The 25,791-nt window shown below is 38.5% G+C and overlaps 1 protein-coding gene across 1 annotated transcript; it reads left to right on the plus strand.

Moving 5' to 3' along the window:
• Positions 1-2,923: 2,923 nt before the first annotated feature.
• Positions 2,924-25,791, plus strand: LOC104522593 (serine/threonine-protein kinase 3-like; the record flags this gene model as incomplete). The annotated part of the gene is made up of 6 exons (XM_010164926.1): positions 2,924-2,982; positions 7,274-7,354; positions 7,704-7,832; positions 11,607-11,721; positions 25,006-25,170; positions 25,598-25,791. Coding segments are annotated over exons 1-6 (743 nt in total), but the record flags the coding sequence as incomplete, so codon positions are not given.

Here is a 25,791-nt window from a genome sequence, read left to right on the forward strand (position 1 = left end):
TTGTGTTGCGATGGGGAAGGGCGGTGGGGGGTCCCGAAATAACCACCGTGAGTGAGCGTCCAGGTAGAGGCAAACCCTTAGGGGCTGGTTGGGTTACGAGAGGAACAGTTCGGTGTGAGGTGAGGGAAACTTCGTCGCCGAGAAGAGCCCTTTGTAGCCCCGAGGACTGTGCGCTCTCTGTGGAGGAAACCAGCGTAAGTCGTTGTTGTTCTCTGTCCACGTGAGGAAGTGCCCGTGTGTGCTGCCCGTGGAGGGAGGGATGCTTGTGGGGGTGGGGGGTTGCATAGTTGCAATTGCAAATCAAGGAGTGGGAAGAGGCAAAAATCAAAAGTATTCCCGTAGTATGTGTATTGCCTGAAATATAAAGGCTATCTGATTGTATTAATTACTACTTTTTTTTTTTTAGCATTTATCATTTGACTTCTTTTTGTGTGTGTGTGTGTGAAACCACGAGCTTGTGCTGTAAATGTGACGCTGTTGTCTTAGTGCACAAAATACTTTTGCTTTAATTGTGTGAGTATATCTAAATTGGGACAATCCTTTCTTGTCTAGTTACAGACAGAATGTAGTTACACAGTTTACATATGTAATTGCTGTCTTAGAGCTCCAAGTATTTTACTATTGCTTCATGTTAATTTAATGAAAAATCTAGGCACTGCACAATATAAATTGGTGGTAGAAGATAATAAGTTTTTACATTCTACTTTAAAACATTTACATTCTACATTTCAAACCTCTAAAATCCTTTAAAACAGCTTCCTGTGGGATGATGGGACTTGAGAAGAATGCAGTCTTGAACTTCTATTGTTTTTTCCTCCATCTCCCAAATAACAAGTGATAGGACAATAGGGAATGGCCTTAAGTTGCACTGAGGGAGGTTTAGGTTGGCTATTAGGAAAAAATTCTTCACCAAAAGGGTTGTCAGGTATTGGAACAGGCTGCCCAGGGGAGTGGTGGAGTCACCATCCCTGGAGGTATTTAAAGGACATGTAGATGTGGTACTTGGGGACATGCTTTAGTGGTGAACTCTAGGTTTACGGTTGGACTAGATGATCATAATGGTCTTTTCCAACCAAACTGTTCTATGATCAAATAACAATACCTACTTGAAAACTTTGACCAAGAATTGATTAGCAGCTGCTATGCAGTGTTTTTAGCAGGCAATGGAATGGTATCTACTACTGAAAACTTTGACCGAGAATTGATTTGTAGTTGTTATGCAAAGTGTTTTTAGCAGGCAACGGAGGGAGGAGGGACAGGCCTGCACTGTAATTTCAGGCTGACAGTGCTGTATGTCTCAAATAAAGACAGTAGGATAAGCACCAGCAAGGTTTTAGGAGAAGAAATAGGAGTGTCTGAGGGGTAATCAGTGTCACTAGCACCAGTGCAAAGCTTGAGATCTGGTGATATCAAAGAATTGAAAATAAAATTCGGAGTGATCATAACCTACAAAATTTATTTTTATTTATTTATTAGAAGATTTAGGATTTGCTCTAACTTTATTACCTAGCTGGAGGTGTATATCTGGCCTAATTGAAAGTAAGGAGCTGTTTAAATCCTTAGATTTAGTCAGGAATAACTAGAGATCTGATGAGTGAACTTCTAAACTGTCTGGCACAGTTAGTGGTAAGTCTTAAGTTTTTATACTTTCCATTTTTTTTGAAGCTTATTTCTGGAAATTTGAATGTGATGAGAACTTAGTGGATTTGTTTCTTTAGTGGGAGGGAAGATTTGAACTGTTTTTCATAAGGTAGTAACTCAGGTTTTCATTAGATTTGAACTAAGTTTTTAATAAATGTGCATATATATCTGCTTTGTCAGGTTTTTTGGGGGGGTTCTTTTTTTTTTTTTTTTTACAGCTTTCTGATTGTTTGATGTTCCCAACTATTCTGCTAGGCCACCTGCTTTTTCTGCAAGGCTAGAAGGAGTACAGATTATTTTTTGTGGGTTGAATTTTTTGATGCCTGCCTTGGATGCAGTAGTAGTGGCTTGGGATGGACACACCGTGTTTACTTAGTGAAACAGATGTGAGCACCAGACTTCTTTACTTTGGTGTCTGCTGTCCCCAGGAGCAGTTATCGACAGGGATCTATGGCCATAATATCTGTAGTGCAAGACATTAATCTAGAGGCAGCAAGAATTTAATGTGAACCCTTCAGAGCTGTGTGGGTGTCCTAGAATCCCAGTGTTCTCTCACAGGTGTTTTGCACGTTTGTTCTCCTGTTCCCTGTAAAGGAACACACAACATACTTTAAACAGCCCTTCAGAAAGTAGCAGAGATGATGCCCAAGTGACAGGCTAGGCCACTGGGGCTTTAAAGTGAGAATGCTGTCAAAATTACTAGCTTTTCTTGTTTGACTGATGTATTGGAACAGTAACAAAAGACTTTTAAGGGAGGAGTCCTTTTCAGAATAATTTTGTTTACTTTTACAAATAATTTAGAGTAAGTATTCTCGTTTTATCCTGCACAAATTGTGCAGCAGCTGACACAATATGTTTTCTTGAACCCGAATTTCTAACTGTGTTTCAGATGTGCTTTATATTTCTTTCCCTCACTGGAAAGAATGTTCACTTTTGAAATAGTCAGTTCCAAAATTTGCCTCCTGTTATTTTCTGTATCGATTGGCATACTTGGGTATGAGGAGGTAGATTGCTTACAAGTGAAAAGCAAAGGAAGTAGAGGTGCAGTTCTGTCAAATACATAGTTTTTAATCTTGCCCATCTCCTGTGTGCTACTGCCAAATAAAAGATTTTCTAACAAGCATGGAGCATGTTAATTAAGATTTTTCCAGTCCTTTCTCTAAATTTGGACAGTTTCATTGTCACTGAAATGTAAGGTTTTTTTGTTAAGGGGAAAAACTTGTTTTTATAACCTGAACTGTCTGTGAAAAATACGCTGGTTTTAATGTTTGTGTCAATGAACATGGAAGGTTATATGGATGACAATTGTCAAGTTCCTCCTGAAAGCGATGGGACAAAAGTGTAAGTTTGCTTGGGTTTTATTGGTGGGAAACTCAATGCAGGTTCGCAATATAATAATGTGAACTGTCTTAAATTTGCTTCCACTTGTGTGAACGATGCAAAGCAGCGTAAACCTCTCAAGGCTTTCACATGCCACCTCTATTTGTGATGACTGCAGTGATTTCTCTTACTAGCTTCACTTTTAATATATCAGTATAATCGATCCCAGCCATTCTTTTTAAGTGTTTCAATTTGCTAGTTCTTCTGCAAAACAAACTACATATATTTGTGTTTCATGGAGCAGCTGTCTAGTTTTCCATAACTCATGACAGTAATTGATGGAGTTCTATTCTCTAGTCCTGCTTTTTGTTTTTGATGTTAGCTTTCTGCTTTTTTTAATGCCTACCTTGGTAGCACATCACCAGTTTATTTTGTAAAGTCTGTACATAATGACCATAGGACACTAAACTCATACTTTGTTTTTTCGTGTTGCAGGGCATGGAAAAAATACCTCTTCCTCTTTCAGGTGCTAATTCAGATTTTTCTGATCTTCACGCTAGGTTTGGTAGTCCTGGGTGCCTTGTGCTGATTCTAGACTTTTCTGCCTTTAGTTACGTGGAGTTTTGCTGACGTACTCAATGACATGTAAGATTCTGGTAACATTAAATAGGAATGTTTTCTCCCATCAACTGGATTTATAAAAGTAAAATTCTTTGCTAGGGTGTATCTTTCTTGCTTAAGAGATGAGGTGTTATGCAGAAAGTCAAACCTGCTTGGAACAAGAAAATTATTTTAAAACTCTTGTTTTCCCATGATTGTAGTTTAACTAGTCTTGCTTTCAGGAACAGCTCTCCTGGAAAACTACTGAAATAGCCTGTAGTCACTACTTGATGATTTCCTAGAGCAAGCAAAAGCAGAATGACTTTCTTCCCCAGTTTTTATACTTGTCTTTTAAACATTTCTGTTAGACTTTCTCACAGATACATTTTATTTTATTTATATATATGGCACTTTTATCCTGTGGCCAGGGTAAAACAGAACTTGAGTTTACTGTTTTATTTGTTTTGTTTTAAACACTTGTGTTATGAAAGTAGAGGACCCATGAGGAAGAGAAATGAGACTTTTTTTTTTTCCTCTCTGATTGTTCTTGAGACATTTGACCCCCCCACCCCCTCGTATTTCTAGTCATGCCTTAGCAGATTGGTATTTTGCTGGGTGCTCATAGTATTCACTTCCCATGTAGAACACTTTAATGCTTTTAAGAATAACAACAGTGACCCATCTGAAATACCTGTCTCTGTCTTACGTTGCACGTTTTCAAAGTGTGGACAACTCCTGATTAAGAAGCTGTCACTTGTTTTTAATCAATGTAACAAGATAATATTTCTAGTCTTTTCTTCGTATATTCTACTTAGTACTTTACAGACAGTTGAAACAGTCATCTTCCTCCTCCCTGCTTCTCACCAAGTTTTCACAAGCACTTTATTGCAACCCTTTCGGGGTATATCACATGCTGTCCTGTAATTAAAGAGCTGGGAATTCCGTTAAACTTCTAGAAAGAGAAATCATTAGACAGGCTGAGTCATTGGGATCTTTCTATGGTTCAAAGAACTGTGGTGTTAATGCTGTCACTTGAACACGGGACCTAGCATCTGTGCTCTTACAAGGTATTTGTGGAGGAGTACGGAGTACTTCGAGCAGCGTATTTGGTGATGAAATTCCTGAGGTTGATGTATTGTTCTTGCTCTAAATAGGTTTAGTATTTAGCTGCCTTAGTGTTCAGTATTATTTGATCTCATAACATATTTGTCAGAGTTTAATAATGTGCAAACAGTTTTAAAACTACAGAATGCTTATTTCTTTGGTCTCCAGGTTGCCTTTTAGGTACTCCAGATAACGGTATTTGACAGTGACATTAGTTTTGATCAATTTATAGCTGTTTGTCATTGTTTCCCTAACTCCTCTTAAGCACTCCCAGTGTCTTGCAGTTAATGGTGCTGCTGGAACCCTTTTGGTAGGGGCGATATTTTTTCCTTCTCATTTTCGCAGGCATTGCTCTTTAGATGAGGAGGTGGAAGTGTTCTCTTAGTAGACATCTTTGGTTGAGGTTACTGCATGTTTTTTCTAGCAGTCACTAAAAAGTTCAGTCCCTCCTCTGTTCTGTTGAGTGTGTCTTTTGTCACACAGCTCTTCACTCAAGTGAGAGTCTTGTCTAATGGTCATGCTCTTTGTTTTTTTGAGTCTCTGCTGGTATCGTATGCATGCTATGTGTGCTTTTTGTTGGTGGCAAGCAGAGGATGATTGCAGTAACTTATTCTGTCAGTGCTGCCTTTAAGGCTGCAGATAACCTGATGGGAGGGAGGAAAAAAGAATTTGAAACAAAAGAAGCAAAATGAATTATTTTTTTTTCTTTAAAACCTACCTGCAAAATTTTTTTCTCTTTTTATTTGTCTCAACTTACACTTATTTAGTAATTAAATATGTCCTTCCCTGCAAGATTTAAGTTCCATCTTTCTGACTTTTAGTCTCTAACCAGCAGAGAGAGGGCAAAAAAGAAAGCAGAGTTAAGTGTTCCTGTGTTTTATTTGTAGGCCACTTTTGCAGACTTTATTTAGCTGCTCTCATTTGAGTTTTCTGCTGTTTTTTCTTTGTGTTCATGAGTTGTGCCTTTCCTTTGCTGTGGAGATTTTTGTTCTTCCTTAAACACACATGCTTTCCAGCTTCCTGCCTGCCCACTTGCTATAGCAAACTGCATGATCTTTAGAGCAGTTTGTGCACCTTTCCTTACTGATTGTTGATGCTTTTTGTACTCAAATAACTATTTGGCAGATGCAGCGATTATATGATACATAAATGTGTACACCCCCCCCCCCTTGCTTTCCTTGCGTAACACCAATCCATATGACCTATAGAATTATACAATTACTTTAAATTATTGTCCTTACTTAGCTAGTTGGAAGTAACAAGTCTCTTCTGAGGAATTCCTTCCTCAGTCATTTCACTTTATTTTTTTATTAGTTCTATATATCACAGAATTGCATCTCTTAATATGGAGTCTCTTTTGAACACTGTTCTTCCAGTGTTAGATTTGACAGTCTTTTCTGTCTGTGCCCTCCTCCCTTCTCCTATTTTGTATTAATTTCCAGGAAAGTTCCACAGTATAACATACTTTCCATAAATTCTTCATGATCTGCTGTGCTTTAAAGTTGTGTGGGGTTTTTTTATCTTTTCCTTTTTCCTCCTCCTGCATATGGAATACATTGTCTGTATCTAACACTCCAGCACCAGCTATTCTTCAGCTCATCTTCTACTTTAATAGTTCCCTTGGCTATCATATAGAGTTAACCTGTTATTTCAATCTTGCAGCAAAATTCCCTGTAACTTTTAGGGTGAAAGATTTTCATGTTGCAACCACCCGGCCTCAGTGCAATGTGTGTGTGGTTATATTTTCCTGTGTTGTGTTCAGTGTCAGCTCCATCACAAGCTTGCTGCCAAGTTGTGTTCTGAGATCTGCCAGGCATCTGCGGGGCTGGATAGATGGGAATGCTGAAGACTGGGGAAAGGACTGTGAAGGACAAAGGATGGTGCTAAGAGTGGGTTGAAGGTGCTGGGAGAAATCATAGGGTGATACCCAGTGATCTGAGACTATGTGAGAGAACTGGAGGGCAAAATAAGGTGGTGGTATGTAATGAGAGATTTTGTTGCACCTGTCCCTCTGTACATTCACGAAGATGCGAAAGGGACCTCCCCAACAGCTCTTAGAGTACTCTGCTCTTGGCAGCTCCGTGTTCTGCTACCACCTCTGACAGTGCTACCTTATGTTCCCAGAGTCACCATGACTGCATTCTGCTTTTAACTTGATGTAATTCACTGGCTTTTGAGTGGTATAGTTCAGAAGGTGGATACTTTGTGTGGTTTATACTATCCTAGATAACAACATGGCATGCTCTAGGCAGTAGTGGGCATGTGTTTGCCTACTGACCACTTTTTACCAAAAGGTGAGCTTTACTGTATTCTGTGGCTGTTTCTGCTTTAGCAAAGGAAGTGGTTTGGACAGTGAATTGGTCCTGTGCTGCTCTGAATAGAGCAAACACTAGTGGGAAAGTGATAATGGCAAAAGTTGTCATAACTTTCTCCATCTTATATGATGGTTGATGAAAATTTTGTTACTGTACTTTAATTAGGCATTTTCTTTTAATTTGAATATGTTTTTCTTTATAATCTTTTCTGTCTGCTCACTTGCATGAAAGTTTGTCTGAGTTCTGTGTCTTTTCCCCTCAAAACAATCAAATAACTTCTGTTGTTCTTTTAGCAAACTGAAAAAGCTAAGTGAAGATAGTTTAACTAAGCAGCCTGAAGAAGTCTTTGATGTTCTGGAGAAACTTGGTGAAGGGTAAGTGCAGCTATTTATGAGGGGATGGGATCAGAGGGAAATGGTATATAAAGCATGTGTTTGAATATTAAGTTACAGAGAGAGTGACTGTAAATGTCCTAAGGAATGCTTCTCTAGACAAGTTTTAATAAGAAAGTAAATGCATACATCACTAAGCTTCCATGCTTCCCCAAATATATTTATGCATTTTTGATGTCCCTTTTCTATTAAGGATAGATGAATTTAGCAAAGTGAACTTAGAGCTTCTGTGACTTTTTAAAGTTTCTGCATAATGGAAATGAGAAGCAGTTTATTTTTTTTTTTTTAATTTTTTTTTTTTTAAAAAAAGTAATCCCTTTTTTATTTTCAGGTCTTATGGTAGTGTGTTTAAAGCAATACACAAAGAGTCTGGACAAGTTGTAGCAATTAAACAAGTCCCCGTGGAGTCGGATCTTCAAGAAATAATTAAAGAAATCTCTATAATGCAACAGTGTGACAGGTAAGTGTGACAATTCTGCTCCCTTTCTGAGAGTCTTATGTGAAAATGTATTTGTACTTGTGAATATAGCTGAAATGTACACAGCTGCAATTTTTTTTATATGAAAAATTAAAGTAGTCTGTGTTGGACAATTTATTTAATGGAACCACTTTGTGGACCTCCTCCTATCCTTAGCTTGGGTTGAAGGAAGTACAAATAGTGTACAGAACAGAAACTGTTGAAAGAATAAATACTTGCCTCTGCTTAGAATTCTCTATGCTTGCTTCACTTACAGTAGCAAGCCCGAAGGTTAATATTTCCTGTAAGTGCCTTAGGTAAGTCAGAATTCACAGGCCTGTTTCAGAAGATCAATAGAGATGTTTATAGCACAGGATTAATGGCTAGCAGTTAACTTCCAAAACTGTGTTCTGTTGGTTGCCTCTTTCATGCAGGAACATAACTTTTAAAAAGTGAACAATCTTGTAGTCATTCTGAAGGAGGACTGTTACGTTCCGCTTGTTCAAAAATGATTATGTCTTATGGCTGCTCATGTTGTAGGAATGAAAGCCTTAACATCAGGTGTCTGTAGGGTGCAGAAATTACATTTCCTCTTTTCTGTGGAGTTATCAATTCTTTATTTGTATATTTTTAGGGGATAGTATTTTAAGGTTTTGGCTGTAACTTGAAAGTCAGATTTGCTAGGGTGAGTCTTTACTCGCGTCTGAACAGTGGTACAAGTATCTATTGTTTGTGACTCGAAGTACAAACAGGAAAGCTTTGCACTCTAGGTGAAACTTTCTTTGAAATATTGACTGCTTTAGTCATTAACCTGGTGAATTGTGTTATAGCAACTAGTCTGTTATTTCTCAGCTGTGTTCGTGCTTTTGTGGTGTGTCGGTGTTGAAGTCGTCTTTAAATGAAAAATTTGCTCTTGTTTGGCAAAGAGCAATACTCATCCCAGATTTAAAGATAAACTTTTTAATACACTCTGAATTCATTCATATTTGTTGCTGAATGTTTTGCTTAGGTGTTACATGGAGCTTGATCATACTACTCCACAGCATCTTGTCTATGGGTTCATGAAGGAGGAGAGAAGGTTCAAATATATATCTGTAAATACAGGGATAGAGACCTCAGAGTACATTGTATCTAGCACGTGAGCATGCAGCTGTTCTCCAGACTTCTTTAGAACCTCTGCCTGCAAACTCTGATCTGTGAACACACTGGACCCTTAATCCATTCCCTCTGCATTGACTGCTCTGAGTGCTAGAAGCCTGTTAAATGTGTAGGTAGGGGGATGGGAGGAAAAGGAAGGATTTATTTTTTTTTTTTTCTGCATTCCATGAAGACTTGTGATAAGGTTATTTCAGGCGATATACTAAAAGGATTTGGGACACCTGAGGTTTTTTGGGGGAGCTCCTCTTAATCCTTTTTGTCCCAGTGAGACTATTTTTGTCTGTCTGTCCAAGTTTTGTAACAGGTACAGATTAAAGAGAAAGCAGCAATCTTGTTTGTCTGCTTAACTGTGCAACTGGATTTGATCCCCAGAGTAGGTCCTCAGCTCTTCCTGTGCACTGGAAGAGGAGTTAAAATATCCTTACTTTGATTCTTCTTGTTGCTGCGCTCTTAATTCTTTTTATCTGCCTTGCTTAATTTCTTTTCCCTTACATAAAGGAAGATATTAAATAAGTTGGAAAATAGCACCTTATGCATTCTCAGAAAGAATTATTCTGTGGGCTTAAGCCATGTGAGATTGTAATGTGTGTATGTTAGTACTAGACCAGGATTGGATTAGATATTTAAACCAAATGTCTATGAAATATACTGACAGAGAGAATAAGTGGTGACACTTGAGAATCTTCTGAATTTTTCACCTTTCTTTCTGTACCATGCTGCTTATGCCATTTTCATTCTTGTCCTAGGTGGGCCTGCTCACAGTCTTACTCTTGTGTCCCCCGTCCTACCCCCTTTTTCTCTGCCCTTGTTCTTTGTTTCTTGCTTTTCTTTGGACAACATATTGCATTTAGTATCTACTGGATATATACAATTGTGTAACTTTTCTTTTTAAGAGTAAGGGTTCAGAATTTTAGAACACAGAGTCTTCCTCTGTTGGACAAGATGCAGCCATTCTCTGGTTGAAAAGAAGGGTTGGGCTGCAGCTCTGCACCATGTGCTGCATGTGTTGTGTGCCTTTGTGCAAATATAGTGCTGTGCTGTACTGATGCAAGGGATGATGCACTTTTTAGTACTTTATTTTCACATGTGGTGATTCCACAGATATTGCAGAAGAGCACTGAGCTGTTGCAGCATCTCAGATAAGAGATGATTAATTGTTAACACTTTACCCTTTCCTTTCCATGCTTGTTTCTAGATCTAGCTGCAGTGTGAGTCTTAAGGTGTTCTGAGGGGAAAAATGTAGATTGAAAGACAAGTAGTTAATATGGAAAAGGCTGGCCCATGTAGTTAACAGGGCCTAGGCTTTAAGCAAATGTGAACAGTTTTGAGATTGCACAGCACTTGATGTTTTGAAAAGATTATTTTATCCTGATTTGTAATAGTACACAGTTTTTGCTGGGAATACTAGCATAGTGTGAATCTGGCAAGAGATGATAATGAAAATCAGTGAGTTTTCTTCAGAAGTAATGGTAACCTTCCTCACTTCAGGAATTTGTAAGTGGTGAGATCAGTATGTCATACTTGTTTGGTAGACGTTTTGACTAGTTGGGAAGGAATTGACCCACCTTGCCTTCTGTAAAGGCAAGTTCTATAGTACTAACAGTTGCTCTTTAATGAAGTAGTTTGCCAATAGCTTTGACCTATCTTTTTATAAAGATAGCATAGTGTTGCAGGAGGCAACCATAGGTCCTCTCTTTTTTACATTAAGTTTCTAACAAAAAATGTTGCTGCCAAACATGCCGTTCCCAGAATACAGTTCCTTGCTCCAAAACAAAATAGTGTGTGATTCCACCCCGCAAGTCAAGTGTTCTGGCCAGAAGCTGCTGTCTGAGTTCAGTATCTTACTTCTTGACTTTGTGGGAGATGGATGGCAATCTAACTGCAACCTCCTTTTGCTGAAGTTCCTGCAAAAAACCCTCCAACCTTTTATTCCATAAATATACCATCTAATCACTTTTCTGCAGGAAGTTCCTTGCCATGTATACCACATCTGGTTTTTGCTAGAGCCTCCAAGGAAGTGTTATGTCAAGTTACAAACTGATAAATAGCAAAGCAATATGTTCTGTTTATGACAGTACTATCTCCTCACAAGACACTTAAATATGAAAATGTATTTGAAAATCCAGAAGTCTTGCTCAAACCAACAGTAGATTCTGTTTCACACAGAAGTACAGATCTGTACTTAAAATAAGTTCGTGCTTGCAAAACTGGGAAGACATGGGTGAATTTCCATGTTCTTTTGCTTAGGAGAGAAGAACATAAGGCAATCTTTTCAAGAAGGGGAACATCAATAACTTTGTGAGGAGATTTAAAAATTGAGAGGCCTTGGGCGAGGAAACAAATCTTTCTATCAGAAGACTAATGTTTTGGAAAACTGTGTCTGTATTTGAGGATCACTGAAAGTTTGTGATATATATAGTGGTGCCTTTATAATTTTATTAAGTAGTCAGGCTTCATTCTAACAAGGCATTGGTTAAGCTAATTACAGTTTTAAAATGTATTTGATTACACTTGCTCTTTAACTGTGTTAGTGTGTGTCAGACTGATTTTTAACAACACTTGAGATGATGATTTTTTTTCCCCTACTAAGAATTAATCTATAACTTTTTTTCTATCTAGCCCCTATGTTGTCAAGTACTATGGCAGCTATTTTAAGAACACAGATCTATGGATTGTTATGGAATATTGTGGAGCTGGCTCTGTTTCGGACATAATTAGACTTCGTAATAAAACGGTGAGTTTTTTTCAAGAAAATGTCTAACACTTATTAAAGTTAAACTGTGGATTAAGACTGGAAGCCACAATAAAAGTCAGGGTTATGAGACAAGATCTTGGCTGATGGCGTACCTGTAACTTGGTTCCTTAGGAAGCAGGCTTGTGCAGTTGCTCTGACTATCTGTCCATTCCTCTGTGGAGTGATCATCAGCAGAAGCAAATGCCTTTTGAAATATGAAGATCCTGTAAATTTCTTGAAAATTACTGCTTTGTACAAGAAAAAACTGCATGTGGCTTCTTCCCCGATACCCCTTCCACCTCACAGTCTGACAGCAGGCCGCTCAGTACGTGCATGGTTTGAAAACAGGCATAGAATTGTCTCTTGCTCCCTAAATTACTGTGTGGGAGCATGAGAAGTAACTGGCATTGCTCAAGGAATGACAAGGGGAAGGGATGCCAGTTAAGGAAGGTGAGAGGGAGCCAAAACGGAGGGTTGTATGGAAGAGTCATAATGGGCTCATAGCAGCAGTAATGTAGAGAGGATGCAAACCTTTAAGGAACCAGGGTTTGTGAGTTCTACTTAAGAAACAGTTTCTCTGAGATCTACAGCAAAACATTTTTCAAATAATCTTTAGTTCCTTTTGAGTCCGTTGTTTTCAGTAGTGGGCTGTAACAGAAGGTGTTCATTTTACCAACAAGTACTGTGAGATGACCCAGTACTTGCTAGCTCCTTAGATTTTGTAAACATGCCCTGAAATGTTCCTAGCACCATGCCTGGGAGCAGGGAGGGAAAGAAGAGGAGAAGAAAACAATCTTTAGGCATAGAAAATAAGATGTAAGGGGAAAATGGAATTAGATTTATTGGGAAGTGGGGATGATGTCCCAAGTAGAGGGAGCCTCTTGGGGAAAGGTGGCTTGCATCAGGGCTGCTGTAATGTTGAACTTATGAGTGGGGAAAAGCCAGAAACAATGGGAGATTGCTGGAGTTCATGCAACCTTTAGAACTGAAAGAAATGGTGCAAATTAGTCCAGAATTCACAAAGAGGAAAAAAAAAAAAGTCCTACTTAAAATAGGATTTAGAAAAATAAGGAGCAAAGTTGCATGTGCATTGATAGAAAATGCTAGATTTTTTTTATTTTTAAAAAGTGGTGTATGTATGTATATGTGTATGTGTCTATATTAAATAGATCAGGCAATCTCGTTTCCCTTATATCTGTTCAAGGATATTGACATAGAGATATCGGAGATTTGCGGGAAAGAGATGTTTGAGTCTCAGAGCAAACACATACCATTGATTAGACTAACTCTTCTACTGCTGTTTGTGGTTAAAGTTGCTATGATTAAATAGCATAATTTCTATTCTAAGAAATAGAAAAATCAATAAATATTCAGATACGTGCAATGAGGGTAAAGTTAACATACCTTTTGTGAAAGCAAGTCATGCAGTGCTTGGTGAGTAGAGCCCTGTAAAGGAGTTGTTGGGCACCCAAATAATGCTGGCTGGTGTAAAGTTGGTCTGGATGTGCTTGGTACTCAAAGGTTCATGGACAGACTTCCACACTAGAGGCTGTTCAAGGAATGCACCTGTAGTGAAGTAAACAGGGAGCTCTGTCTTAGATAGGTAATTGTTTTAAAGATTAAAAAAGAGAATGTGAGTGAGTGGTGATTTTGGGAATCCTACATGGGTCTGTGCTATCCTTTTTTGGGAAAGAGGGTAGAAATACTGATGTGAGAGATTGTATTTCTGGATAGTAAAAACCAGGAAAGACTTGAAAGGCTTTGTGGTACCGAGTGTCTGTCTGAGAAAATAAGCATAATTAAATGTGAAGAGATACATTTGGTTTGGTGGAGGAGGCAGAGTCTTTATATACAGGTTCCTGAGCACTTCAGCTTAATGTTTAGAAATAATTGAACAAGTAAAGGGGTTGCTGAAGATGACAATAGTACCAAGGATGTAACAGAGCTATGGAAGTTAGAGAAAGGTGACAAGGATGATCAGAAGTAAAGAATACTTCTCTAAAATGAGATACTAAATGGATGAGGATACTTCTGCATTGAGAAGTACCTGGAGGGAGAGACGTGGTAGGTTTCGAAAACCGTGAGCGAGTAGCACAAAGAAAGTGCGTAGGGTATAGTTATGTGCTGTTTATTATGAAAAAAGGGATCACTTGTGTTAGTAGATCACTTGTGTTAGTAGATCCAAAGCAAAAGTTTTTTTCTCTACACATTGTGATGAGGTCAGCTGTATAGTTGTAGAAGATCTTACAGATGCTAACAGTTTGTTTTCAAAAGGCAATTGAATAAGGCCAGGAAAACACGACTGTGGCTGATCATAAATATTTAATGGCTGGAGCAGGAAATCCCTGTGCTTCAGATCTCTGCGAGGGTGAAGCAACTATCACTGTTTACTTAACATGTGCTTATATTCTTCCTTAGGTACCTACTGTAGGCCACTGATGAAGACAGCTTACCAGGGTAGATAGAACTTTTATTATGGCTTAGGACAGGAGGTGTTCTGGGGCATGTAACAGAAAAAGCAAAGCAGACTTCTCCGTTTCTCAGTTGCCGTGCCTACGTCTTGCAAGTTTTGGAAGATTTAGGCAGGGGCTTTGGACTTGTTTGAATTCTCTTGCTCTTTGTGGAGTGACCTGATCACCCAGACTATCGTGTGATGGAAAGCATGTGACTGTGTTACTGGAATGAGGCTGCTTAAAGTACTTCAGCATTCTATTGGTGACCTTAATATTTTTTTTTTTTTAATGGCAACAAGAAGTGGTTTCACTGTACTTTACACAAGAAAAAAAAAAAATGCCCTCACTTGGAAGAGAGAAGGGAAATGATTCTTATTTTGTCAGAACATTTGTTGAATAGGCCTAGAGACACAGGGTTATGTGTTCTTTAATTTTCTGAAGTTGTCAGATGAGGATTGTGACTGGGCCAAGGAAAAGTTTATTTCCTTCTTCTGCATATGTAAGGAAAAGAAACTGAGGAAGAGAGAGTTGAAGTAAGGACCCTTACTTTAGTGTAATGGTCATTAGGATCATCATATCAAAATTAGTCATAGGTGAAGGTGGATGTCCCCTCATATTGAGAGGAATCATTACTATGTATTTGCCTTTCTTGCTTAGCTATAAAACAAAGAATTTACTGATCTTTTTCTGTATCTGTGTTTCCCCTACTTCAAAATTTTTGTCATTTGTCTAGAAAGTGAACAGTGCTGGGCTTTGCTTTAACGGACCAAGACTGAGGGAGGCAGAGTTCAGAGTTTAGGAAATGTCTAGTGGCTGTTGAGAGCCTGTTCGTATTGAGAGGTTTTCAGCTTGACAGCAACAGGCTCTTGCTAAGAGGCCCAAGCCACTACTTTGAAGATAAATTGACCTCTGGAATTCTGCCCTGGAGTTTTCTAGTGTTAGGCAGATCAGTAGCACTGGAGCAAGCTTATGATGCCTGTTAGCTTATCTGAGGTGTGGTGTTCATCAGTCCAAGGCAACAAAGCTGTGTATCTCGTTTTGTCTGCTTTTCTCAGAGACTGATTTGGGAGGTACGTGTATCTTATATGGTCGACCTGTGGGTTGCTGCCAAAAAGGGCAGTTCCACTGTTATCCTCCATCCTGGCTTATGTGTTCCTGCCTTTTTCCATGCCTCAGATGCAGTGATTGCGTGGCTGCAGGATGATCTTGGACAAGCTTCATGATCTGATGGGGGAACTTCTTCCTGTCTAGCCTATCCCCACCTCTCATGAGCTAAGTCGGGACTTCTTATGGCAGTACAGTGGCCTGATCTGATGCAAGAGAGACATTAGGAATGAGCAGTGGGGAAAGGGAGGGAAAAGAAGGAATGAGACTGACTTTTTCAGTGGCAGCTTGCAATAGAATGAGATAACTACAATGTGAAGCAATATTGTAAGTCCTGCTGGCTGCTATTAACATATTGGGGAGTACTGACACACTAGCAACCCTGCCTCTCTGCTAGTAATTTAAGGTGCACTTGATCATGATTAACTGAGTCTTTCTAATCCTGTCTCTTTCGGGGACCAAATTCAGTTGGCTGTGGCATACAACGTAGTGGCTGTGCAATGGGTTTATGAGAAAAAATTCCTATTTGGGACAGTATTGTAAATAAGAAGTGTAGCAATGTACTAGTGTACAGTGGTATGCTGTTGGGTCCAGACATCCTGCATCTTTTATCTGATCTGTGACTTCCTTTAAGCACCAATTTATTATCAGTTACATATACATTCCCTCATGTACTCTTATTTATTATCTTCTGCTATTTTTTCTTAGCTAATTGTTTTTTTCATGTGTTTAAGCTCCAGTAATTCAAATGAATAGTGTGTCTGTATCTCTAAATGCTGTGTTTGAATTTCCTCCTGGTTTTGCTTCTTCTGTATGCTACCATGGATGTCCAGGGCAGGCCTTAGTTATCTCTCTAGGCTAAAGGCACTTTGCTCATAAGAATGTTATTTTGCTGTTTTAACCAGTCATGTTTTTCAGTAATTTCAGAGCTAGTAGTTTTAATTTGTACACCTTTGCTGCACTGATGTACATGTGACTTGCAGCTGTAAATGGGTTATCTAAGGCCTAATGACTCTTAATGTTTTTGGTGTAAGTAGCATCTCTCACAGTGTAACGTCCTCAGTTGAGCCCACGTGGGTTAATTGGTAGCCAGCCAGTCCATACACAAAGACTAAAATTCCTTCTGTGCTGGTGAACTTGTTGAACTGATCTTGGTGGCCAGAAGTTATGGCACTGGACAAGCAAGCCCATCCTGGAGGTGCTGGTGACAGTGTTCTATTGGTAAGGCTTCTGGGAGGTGAGTTGAATCAATGGGCTAGTCAGCTGTGTTACTGTTCAGAGACTGATTCTTTAGGCTGAGACTCTTAAAGTACTTTTCCATACAGCCAGACTGAGGAAGAGGCGGAAAGAAGTTGATCCCAAATGTCCTGATTGCCTTATTCTGTAGTTAGCCTTATAAACCAAGGTAGTCTGTATTAGCTTCTGCAGCGCAGCACAGAGATTATTCAGTGCTTGTCTAAAAAAAAATCCTTATTATGGCATGATTAGCAGTTGCATAAATGCTGAGTGGCATTATCTCAATTTTTGGAAGTTGTTTTTTCTTGGTTCTTCAGAGTAGCATTGCAGGTTCCTTCACAAGTGGGTTGTAGAGTCTAAATATCAAAATGATAGACCTTTCTTGCAAGCTTGCAGTAAAACTGTGTCTATCTGCCTGGAAAATAGCTCACAGGAGAAAATTAGTTTTCATCTCAGGGGAAAGAAAGTATTTGTTGTTTGTGTGCCAGAAATAAGATGCATGTTGTATGTGTGTATGTATGCTTGTTAATTGTCATGAAAGAAGAGCGAGTTAGAGCTGCACTGTTACTCATCTCTTTCCGAAATGACTATGTATACATTACACGCAAATACGGCTGCCAAAAAAAGCATTCAGAAGTTGTTGAGAAGGTTCAGAACTGAGATTGGCCATGCAACATCCTCTCATACATGTGCAGCGTGAAACACTAATTGTCTTCTCTCCCCCCTTTTTCTTCAGGACTCTGTGTTAGTGGATCACACTTGCTCAGTAAGGAATCACTATGTATGCTGTTAAAATAGAACATAATCTGGTCTGGTGTTTACTTGGAAAATGCTTGATGAGTATAAGTTGTGAGGGGGATGGAATTTTCATGGTTTTTCTGATCTGTATAGACTTTCTACTTGCATATCTCCTTTCTCTCCCCATCATCTCCCAGGTTTCAGAAGGTATATTTGGGGAGATTTTAGGAGAACACCAGAAGTTGCATCTGTGATTTGAAGTCAGTTATTCATTTTTTAGTTTGAGCTTCTAAAGGATCACCAGGGTCTCCCTTAGTGATGCTGTCGGGGCCAGTGTGTAGGGTGTGAACAGGTGTGTAGTTTGTGAGCCAAGTGATCTATTTGCAAATATTGTTTGTATAATGGTAAAGTTGTTTTTAAATAGTGACAACTCAAATCAATGCTTCCTGTTTGAAAGGCATGTGGTTGTTTTTTTTGTTTGTTTTGTTTGTTTGGTTTTTTAAGTGACCTGTGGTTAGGACTTCCATTGAGGTTCTTTACCTTTTTCACAGTGCTTTGTCAGAAAAGGACTTTGAAGAACCAGAGTAAATAAACTGGTGCTGATCACAACTGTGTGTAGATGTGACAAATCATAGAAAGGTTTGGGTTGGAAGGGACCTTAAAGATCATCTAGTTCTGACCTCCCTGCCGTGAGCAGGGACACCTTCCACTAGACCAGGTTGCTCAAAGCCTCATCCAACCTGGCCTTGAACACTTCCAGGGAGGGGACATCTACAACTTCTGTGGGCAACCTGTTCCAGTGTGTGACCACCCTCACAGCGAAGAATTTCTTCCTAATATCTCATCTAAACCTGCCCTCTTCCAGTTTAAAGTCATTTCCGCTTGTTCTGTCATTAACTGCCCTTGTAAAAAGTCCCTCCACAGCCTTCCTGTAGCCCCTTCAGGTACTGGAAGGCCTTTATAATGCATGTTGTTGTGCTACTGAATCCTAGTTAAAATCTGTTTTCCCATGTTATCTATACGTAGTATGAAGAGGCTCTGTACTGTTCTGCTTTACTTCCAAGGCTGTGCTCAATATCTGGCTAGCCAGTTGAGTACTTCATAGATGTCTTATAGCAATCTGGAGTTTGGTGTTGAAGGATATGGGCTAAGGAGTCTGACTTCCATATTCTAATCAGTTCTTGATCTCCATATGTGTACTTATTAGTCCTAGCTGATGTTGAGCATGTGACCATGGAAGATACCTGAGATTTCCTGAAATAGTTTTCTATACAAGCCACAAGGTATGTTTATGGTAACTTTAAATTGCTGCTAGGCTATATTCATTTTCAAACTGCAGATGGATGAGATAGATGAGATGGATTTCTTGGTGCTATCTCAAATTAACTGGTATAAAAATGCTAATTTAAGGAGAAGATCTTGCATATTATATTCAAGAAACAGTACAAGAAGTTACATTACTGGGATTATGTAGTTAAAAATAGAAATCTGAAAAAAATACCAACACTGATCATCACCTGTACAGTGAATGGTCATTGTTATGTTTATTACTTTCCACATCATTTTATGTGCAGAATGACGGGCTCAGTAAGAATAACAGTTGCTGCCTCACTTCCTTCATACGATCCTATGCTTAAGTTGTTATACTTGAGTAAAACTGGTCATTTTCCTATGGTAGTGAGCTCTTACTCCATCCGTTACCATGACATTGAGGTGTCCCCTTAGTTATAGCATAGGAAGAAGAAGGGATTGTCTCCATTAGTTTGAGACAATTACTGAAAGTCTTAACTTTGTCATCATAAGTAATTCAGATATCATTATTTGGTACCTCACTCAAGATATAGGCTGTGATTTTAATTTTTATTTTTTTTTGAAGAGCAGTGTCCTCACACAGAGCATGCAGTTTGCTTAAAAGAAGTTGCTCTGAAAGTGAAGCTGAAGGAGAATGGATTCAGAAAAGTGGTCTCACTAAAGTTTGCAGCAGACAGTGGCAAACAATCTAATGTTTAGTTCAGGCTAGAGCTGCAACTGTAACAACTCTTTTTCTCTCTAAAAATTCTGCCTTAATTTGTAAGTTATACTTCAAATATTACAAGTGTGAGGAGTGTCATAGTAGTTGTCATCTCTTCTGCCCTACTCATTTGCTTCTGTCTCCTGCATCTCAGCCTTTTTGTTAATCTAGCCTTGTCTTTGCATAAATAAAGACTAGGAGAGGTAAGTGATTATGATAAGATCAGTGATGATCGAGCTTCCTAGCTTCTGGTGGAAGAATGTTTATACCATAGTGCTTTTATTTGCCACGAGAGTGGACTTGCCCAGTGTGCTCGACCTAATCAGACTGTTTAGACGCAGTGGCCTGATACTTCCTGGAGGCATCAGGCTTAATGTGCATGTGTTACTTAGTGTAAAAAGAGCAGCTGGGAATGGACTTAAGCAGTTAAAGCAATTCAGCTGACCCAGAGCCCTTCAGAGGGGCCCTCAGGAAGGAGGGTGATTGACTGTGAGCAGACAACCTGTAGATGAGTTGTCCCAACAGCTGCATGGATTAGGTGGTGTGTGATAGACTGTATAAATGCACCCTTAAGTCTCTCTTGTGAGTGGCATCCGTAGCAGTTAGATGTAAATATGTGGATTAGCTGATCTCCTAATAGATCTATAACACCTGAATTTGCTGCAATCTACTTTGCTCCAAATTCTCATTTTAAAGATTGTCTTTATGGTTAATGTTTTATGTATGCTGTAGAGTTGTTCACCTTTATCATTCTCATTTGTTTTAATATATAACTTCCATGTGGTTTTGGTGATGAAGGATTTGAAGCTGCTTCATGGCTGACTCATATTTAGAGAGTAGCACCCATCAAAGGGACACAGCAAGCAGAATTAGAACTAGACAAAGATACCAAGCCGATAAACGTCCCACAGGATTTTAAATAAGGAACTTGGCACAACTGGAAATCAGAAGTGAAGTAGAAAGATAATGACTGTGAAATTATACTAAGGTGCAAGGTATAGAGCATGCTATGCTGTTGGAAGAACAATGCTTTATGTTTAAAAGCTCAGAATAAAATAAATCAGCTGTTTTAATGGGAAACAGAATACCCATATGGGTTCATCAGGAATCGTAGAGTATAAGAACCATACATCCAGACCAGGATAACATTGACTGTAACATATTCCTAGTATTAAAATATTAAGTAGTTTTGTTTCTTTCAGTAGTACGGTGTGATAGTTATCAATGGCCTTACTTGTATGTCAACATCAGACTACTAGAACTAGAGAGTACTGGATGTTAAGTAGATGGCAAATTCTCTGTCTAGTGTTGATCCAAAGACCTCCATGTGGTTTAACCACCGATTTTTCAAGAACTAAAGCCTAGAGGTTTACCTCCTTAGGAACACAACATGTTGAAGAGACCTTCTCTGCAGACCCTTCTAAGCACAATTTCTTGTAATACTTGTTTCTAGGTGAAAGTGGGCAGTAAGTTGTATGCCTGTCTTGCTCTACATTTGTGAGTGCTTGTGATAGTTTTTTGATGCATGTTCAGAATTAACTGCATGGAAGTCTTTGGAGATCCAGGACTCTGTATTGTTTCTGAACTGGGGTGGATTTGGCAAAGCTCTGGCAGAAAGTGTTAAGTGTACTTAGCATGTTATAAACCATTCATGATACAGGATTTGTTAATAGCCAGAGCTTAAATTGCCTGTAGTGTGATTCTTCAGATAATCACAGTTTTAGTGTACTTCACCACAAAATTATTAGCTCACATAATGAGGATTGTCTCTCCAGTTATCCATCTCACCATACTTCAGTTTCTCTTACAGTCGATTTAAAGTCCCTTCTTGCTTGACTCCAGGTCAGGTAGATGGTTTTGCTGCCTTGGTGCAATGCCAGGAAAGCCATCTTGTTGGAGCCGTATACAACGGGGTTTTCAGCTCTCCTGGCATACAGTCCTTTGAAGCAGTGTAGCGCTCAGCGTCAAGTAGCACAAATAAAGGCTTTGAGCAGTGTGCCACTGAATGGAAACACTGAAAGATCTTGGAGTTAAATGGCAGGCAAGGAACGCGTAATGCGCAGCAGAGGCAGTAACTGCTTGCTGTGGAGCATGGAGCTAATGCCACTGTCAATTTCATCCTCTGCTTGCATAGGGAAAGGCTTATAAAAAGTCAGTGGGACTCTTTGGGTATAGCAACACATGTGCTTATTTGGAAAGCAATGCCAATTTGAGCAGCTCCTGCTCTGCTCCATCCTTGTTGGCTATGTCATGAATTGAAGCAGGGAACTGATTTGTTGGAAAAATAATTTGGCAGACAGGTTTATTTTAAACTGGGGTCAGTTACGGTTGTTCAGTGGAAGGGCTGACACACAGTGGGAATTACTGCTGTAGGTTGCAGTGGAAGGAGGGACTGGAGCTTGGCACTGCTGTTTAAATAAATGTATGTGTAACCGTGCCCTTGGGCTCTGTGCCCAGGTTTTATAAGACTGGATAGAAGCTGAAATAGGGAAATGGTTCGGTTATTTGAATAGTTAAAACTTGTTATGAATAACTCAAGTGCAGATAATCTTGCTGACTAATCATTTTTTCCTTTCTGTTGAGTCATTCTGTTGGCTTAGAGTGATTGAGTGGGTTTTTTGTTTCTTGTGGGCTCTTGGTCATGGTTTTTTTTGGAGGGAAGTACAGATGCATACCGACACTTTCAAAACTGAAACTGGAAGGATTTGCTATGGCTTAATTTAATTTCTGTGTAGGACTGGAAAAGTAGAGAAAGAGGAAAAAAATGCAACCCAGTGTTGCAGCCAAATTAGACTATTTATCATCAGTTCTGCAGTTTCTTGCATTTCTAAGAATGTGCCAAGTTCATTTGCTTAGTTCTTATGTTAAAGCATTGCTGTACTGTAATTGAACATCTCAGTTGCTTGGATACTTTCTTTGTATTGCCTTGAGAAATTTCATCACATGGAATGAATTGTGTGTGTGTGTGTGTGTGTTTTGCTTTTATTCTAAAACAAATGTTGGTGAAAATTTAAGTGTTCTCAGGGGTCAGATACCTGCAAAAGATTTGCTTTTACTGTTTCTCTGATAACACTTGTTCAGGAACTTGTGTTCCTATTATGTTGGTCTAAAGCAATGAAGGTAAGCAACTGTACTAACTGATGACTTACTCAATAGCCCATGTAGCTTAGGAAGCAGACAAATGAAAATACAGGGGGTTTTTTATTTTTTATTTTTTTTAACTGTATTGTATTTTCTTTCATAATGAAATGTCTGTCAGCTTGTTGCCAGTTGATTACTTGCAGCTTACTGTATTATTTGGGATAGTAATGAATTCTGCAACATATGAAAGTAGTAAATAAGAGAAGCATTTTGGACTGCCTAGTCTACACCATTTATTTATAGTAGGTATTTAATAATTGATTTTTAAATTTTTTTTTTAAGCTTTAAAACTGAAGTTAGTCTGATCTGCTTAAAAAAAAAAAAATCAAGCAAAAGATTTCTTAGTGTTTCCTCTGCAATGCTCTTACAGATTCAATACATATCCCTGTTGCATTGTTTTTTGGTTTTTTTGTTTCCCCCCCCCCCCTTCTTACTCTTCAAATTTTCAGTTTTGTTTCTCAGTTTGTATTCAGTTAATTGACTGATTTGAGACTACCTTTCAGTTCTTCCTGACTGGAAAATAAACAGCAAACATAATATGGGAGAGCTGGATATATTTGTGCAAAATGTATTGTTTACTTCAGGAATTTTACGGTTCTAAAGAGCCTCAACTCTTCTACCTTAATTCTCCGAAGTAACTAAAGGCCATGCTGTTACTAAAGAACAGAAACCTGTTAAAAACTGAGCATGGCTGTAGAAGATAGTATTGTGCACCGCTAAATGTTATGTAAAGGAATATGTTTTTTAGAGACCAGAAGACATTAACAGGCTGCAACTACTTTGAAAGTTGCAGGCTGACATGTTGCATTGTCTTCACACAGTTGTAGTTGTGCTTACTAAAATGTGGCTTGTCTTATAAAATATATTCAGAGCCAGCTATGTCAAGATTTCTGTTAGTTCAGTTGTACAATTTCTAGTGCAATAGTAACATGATACATTATAGCATAGCTCATGTGGATTATCTACACTTAATAGTAAGAACTAACAGGAAACCTTTATGTAGACAACAAACTAATTAACATTGTTGGTAGATATTTTTTAAAAATACAGTATTTGTAGCAGAAATTGAAAAGCCATATATTCATCTGATTGTATTTTCCTGTGAGAATATTATCTAGCAGTTGTCGAGTGAATTTTAAAAGAACCCAAAAGTTCAGTGAGCATTTATTCTCTACATCAGTTGGAAACAAGAGAAGAACAGTGGTGTAAGAAAAAGCCTGTAGCATCTGTTTGGCATTCATTCTCAATCATTTCTGTAATTGTTTACAATTAAAGGAACAAGTGGTAATAGTTATTGTCACCTTCCAGCATAAGAGTACCCTGACATCTTAGTTGTCCTTTTTCAGGGCTGAATAGGGTTTTGGGAATGTCACTGGGGCACATCTGTATGGGTGTAGTTCCACAGCTTTGTGTCAGTCTGGAGTACAGGCAGAGTGGGAAATATTTACTTTCAAAAATTAGCATTTACTTACATTCCATATAAAATGAAGATACTAGCCTTAAAAGGAATGGCTTAATTTTACTGAAGTCTGTCAAGTATGTAAACTAGTTGGGAACTGTTTAAACATTTTTATTTCTGCATGCTATATTATCCTCCTGCAGATAATAAGTAGCAAGCTATCCCTGCCAATTTTATTTTTCACAAGCTTTGTGATAATGATTTGGCTATTTTGTATACACCTTTATTAATTGCTTTTTGGTTTGTTTTTTTTTGGGGTTTTTTTTTGTTTTTGTTTTTTTTGTCCTTGCAAAGAAGCTCTTAATTCATCCTCTTTAATTTGTATATTGCCAGCAATGAGAAACTAATAGTGGTGCAATTAGGAATAACTGGTGGACAAAAACTTGATACTACTAATCCTAGACTTAGCAGGGATTTTGTATGTAGGAATTTGAGAAATAAAGAAAGCATGGCATTCTTTTAATCCCTTTCTAAATGTAGGACTGAGCTAGTTTGTTGGGAAAACTGTAAAGAACTTCAGGGCATGAATGTTTGAGGAGTTACTCTAGCCTTCCACAGCAGAGAAAGGACTAACTCTTCTTCCAGGGAATTATTCTGGTATGTACCATGTAGTCCAGTGTGACCACCGTTACCTTTGTTTTGACAAAGGTAATGCATAGTGTGACAATTAATATGTATGATCGTGGTGATAAATGTATTAGTTGTATATTGTAGAAACTGTGCAGCAGTCTTTATGAAGGATGTCAATATCTAAGTAGTAACTTTTGACTGACAAACAAGGGAATATTGCATGTTCTGCTATCTGATCTGCGTCAGTCAGCCCCTTCTCTGGTTTTGTAGCTCGCTTGCTATAACTGGACTCGAGATGTGTAAGAATATGGGTCAAGCTAGTAGATGAGAGTTCTGAATTGTATAGGCTACTGGGCCCCCTCCTGGGTTAAAATAACTAAGGTACATTGTCTGTGTTTATAGTAAACCTTATGAAATGACCATGTTTTAAATAGTTCAAATATACAGACTCGTAACTAAGGTACATTGTCTGTGTTATTTATAGTAATCCTTATGAAATGGCCATGTTTTAAATAGTTCAAATATACAGACTCTATGTGTATACTTGAAAATGGTTTTATGTTTTCTTGCAGCTAACAGAAGATGAAATTGCAACTATTCTGAAATCTACTCTTAAAGGACTTGAATACCTGCACTTCATGAGAAAAATACATAGAGATATAAAGGCTGGAAACATCCTTCTTAACACTGAGGGACATGCAAAATTAGCTGATTTTGGTGTGGCTGGCCAGTTAACAGTAAGTACCCGTGGAAAGATAATTTAAAAATACTTTAGTGCTCCTAACCATGTTCTTTTATTTTGGCTTTTTCTTCTGCTGTGAATGTTGTGTCTGAGGAGTGACTAGTGGCAGTGGTAGAGCTAACACTTTTTATCATGATGAATATTTAATGTATTGCAAAGCTGTTCAGTTTAGTTGTTTATTTTTATAACCCAGTGTACTTCAAGTGCCTGATGTTCATAAACCACAATCAAAAGTTTAAAGTGAGATCTTTATCACCTGTTTGGCCTCTGTAGGCTGATCGACTGAATCTGTTTGGTCTGAATTGGAAGTCACTACCATTTGACCTTTAGGTGGCTAATTTAACTTTTAAATATAGAATTAATAGTAAAATAACTTGAAAATAAGCATCTCTGTTTCAATTGCACAAATAATATAATTACAGGATACAATGGCAAAACGTAATACTGTTATAGGAACTCCGTTCTGGATGGCTCCTGAAGTAATCCAAGAGATTGGCTATAACTGCGTGGCAGACATCTGGTCCCTTGGAATCACTTCGATAGAAATGGCTGAAGGAAAGCCTCCGTATGCTGATATTCATCCAATGAGGGTAAGCGTGTGTGGTGGTGGTTTCTT

The sequence above is a fragment of the Antrostomus carolinensis genome, unplaced genomic scaffold (genome assembly GCF_000700745.2).
Source record: "Antrostomus carolinensis isolate BGI_N321 unplaced genomic scaffold, ASM70074v2 scaffold12203, whole genome shotgun sequence".
In the NCBI taxonomy this organism is placed as follows: domain Eukaryota; kingdom Metazoa; phylum Chordata; class Aves; order Caprimulgiformes; family Caprimulgidae; genus Antrostomus; species Antrostomus carolinensis.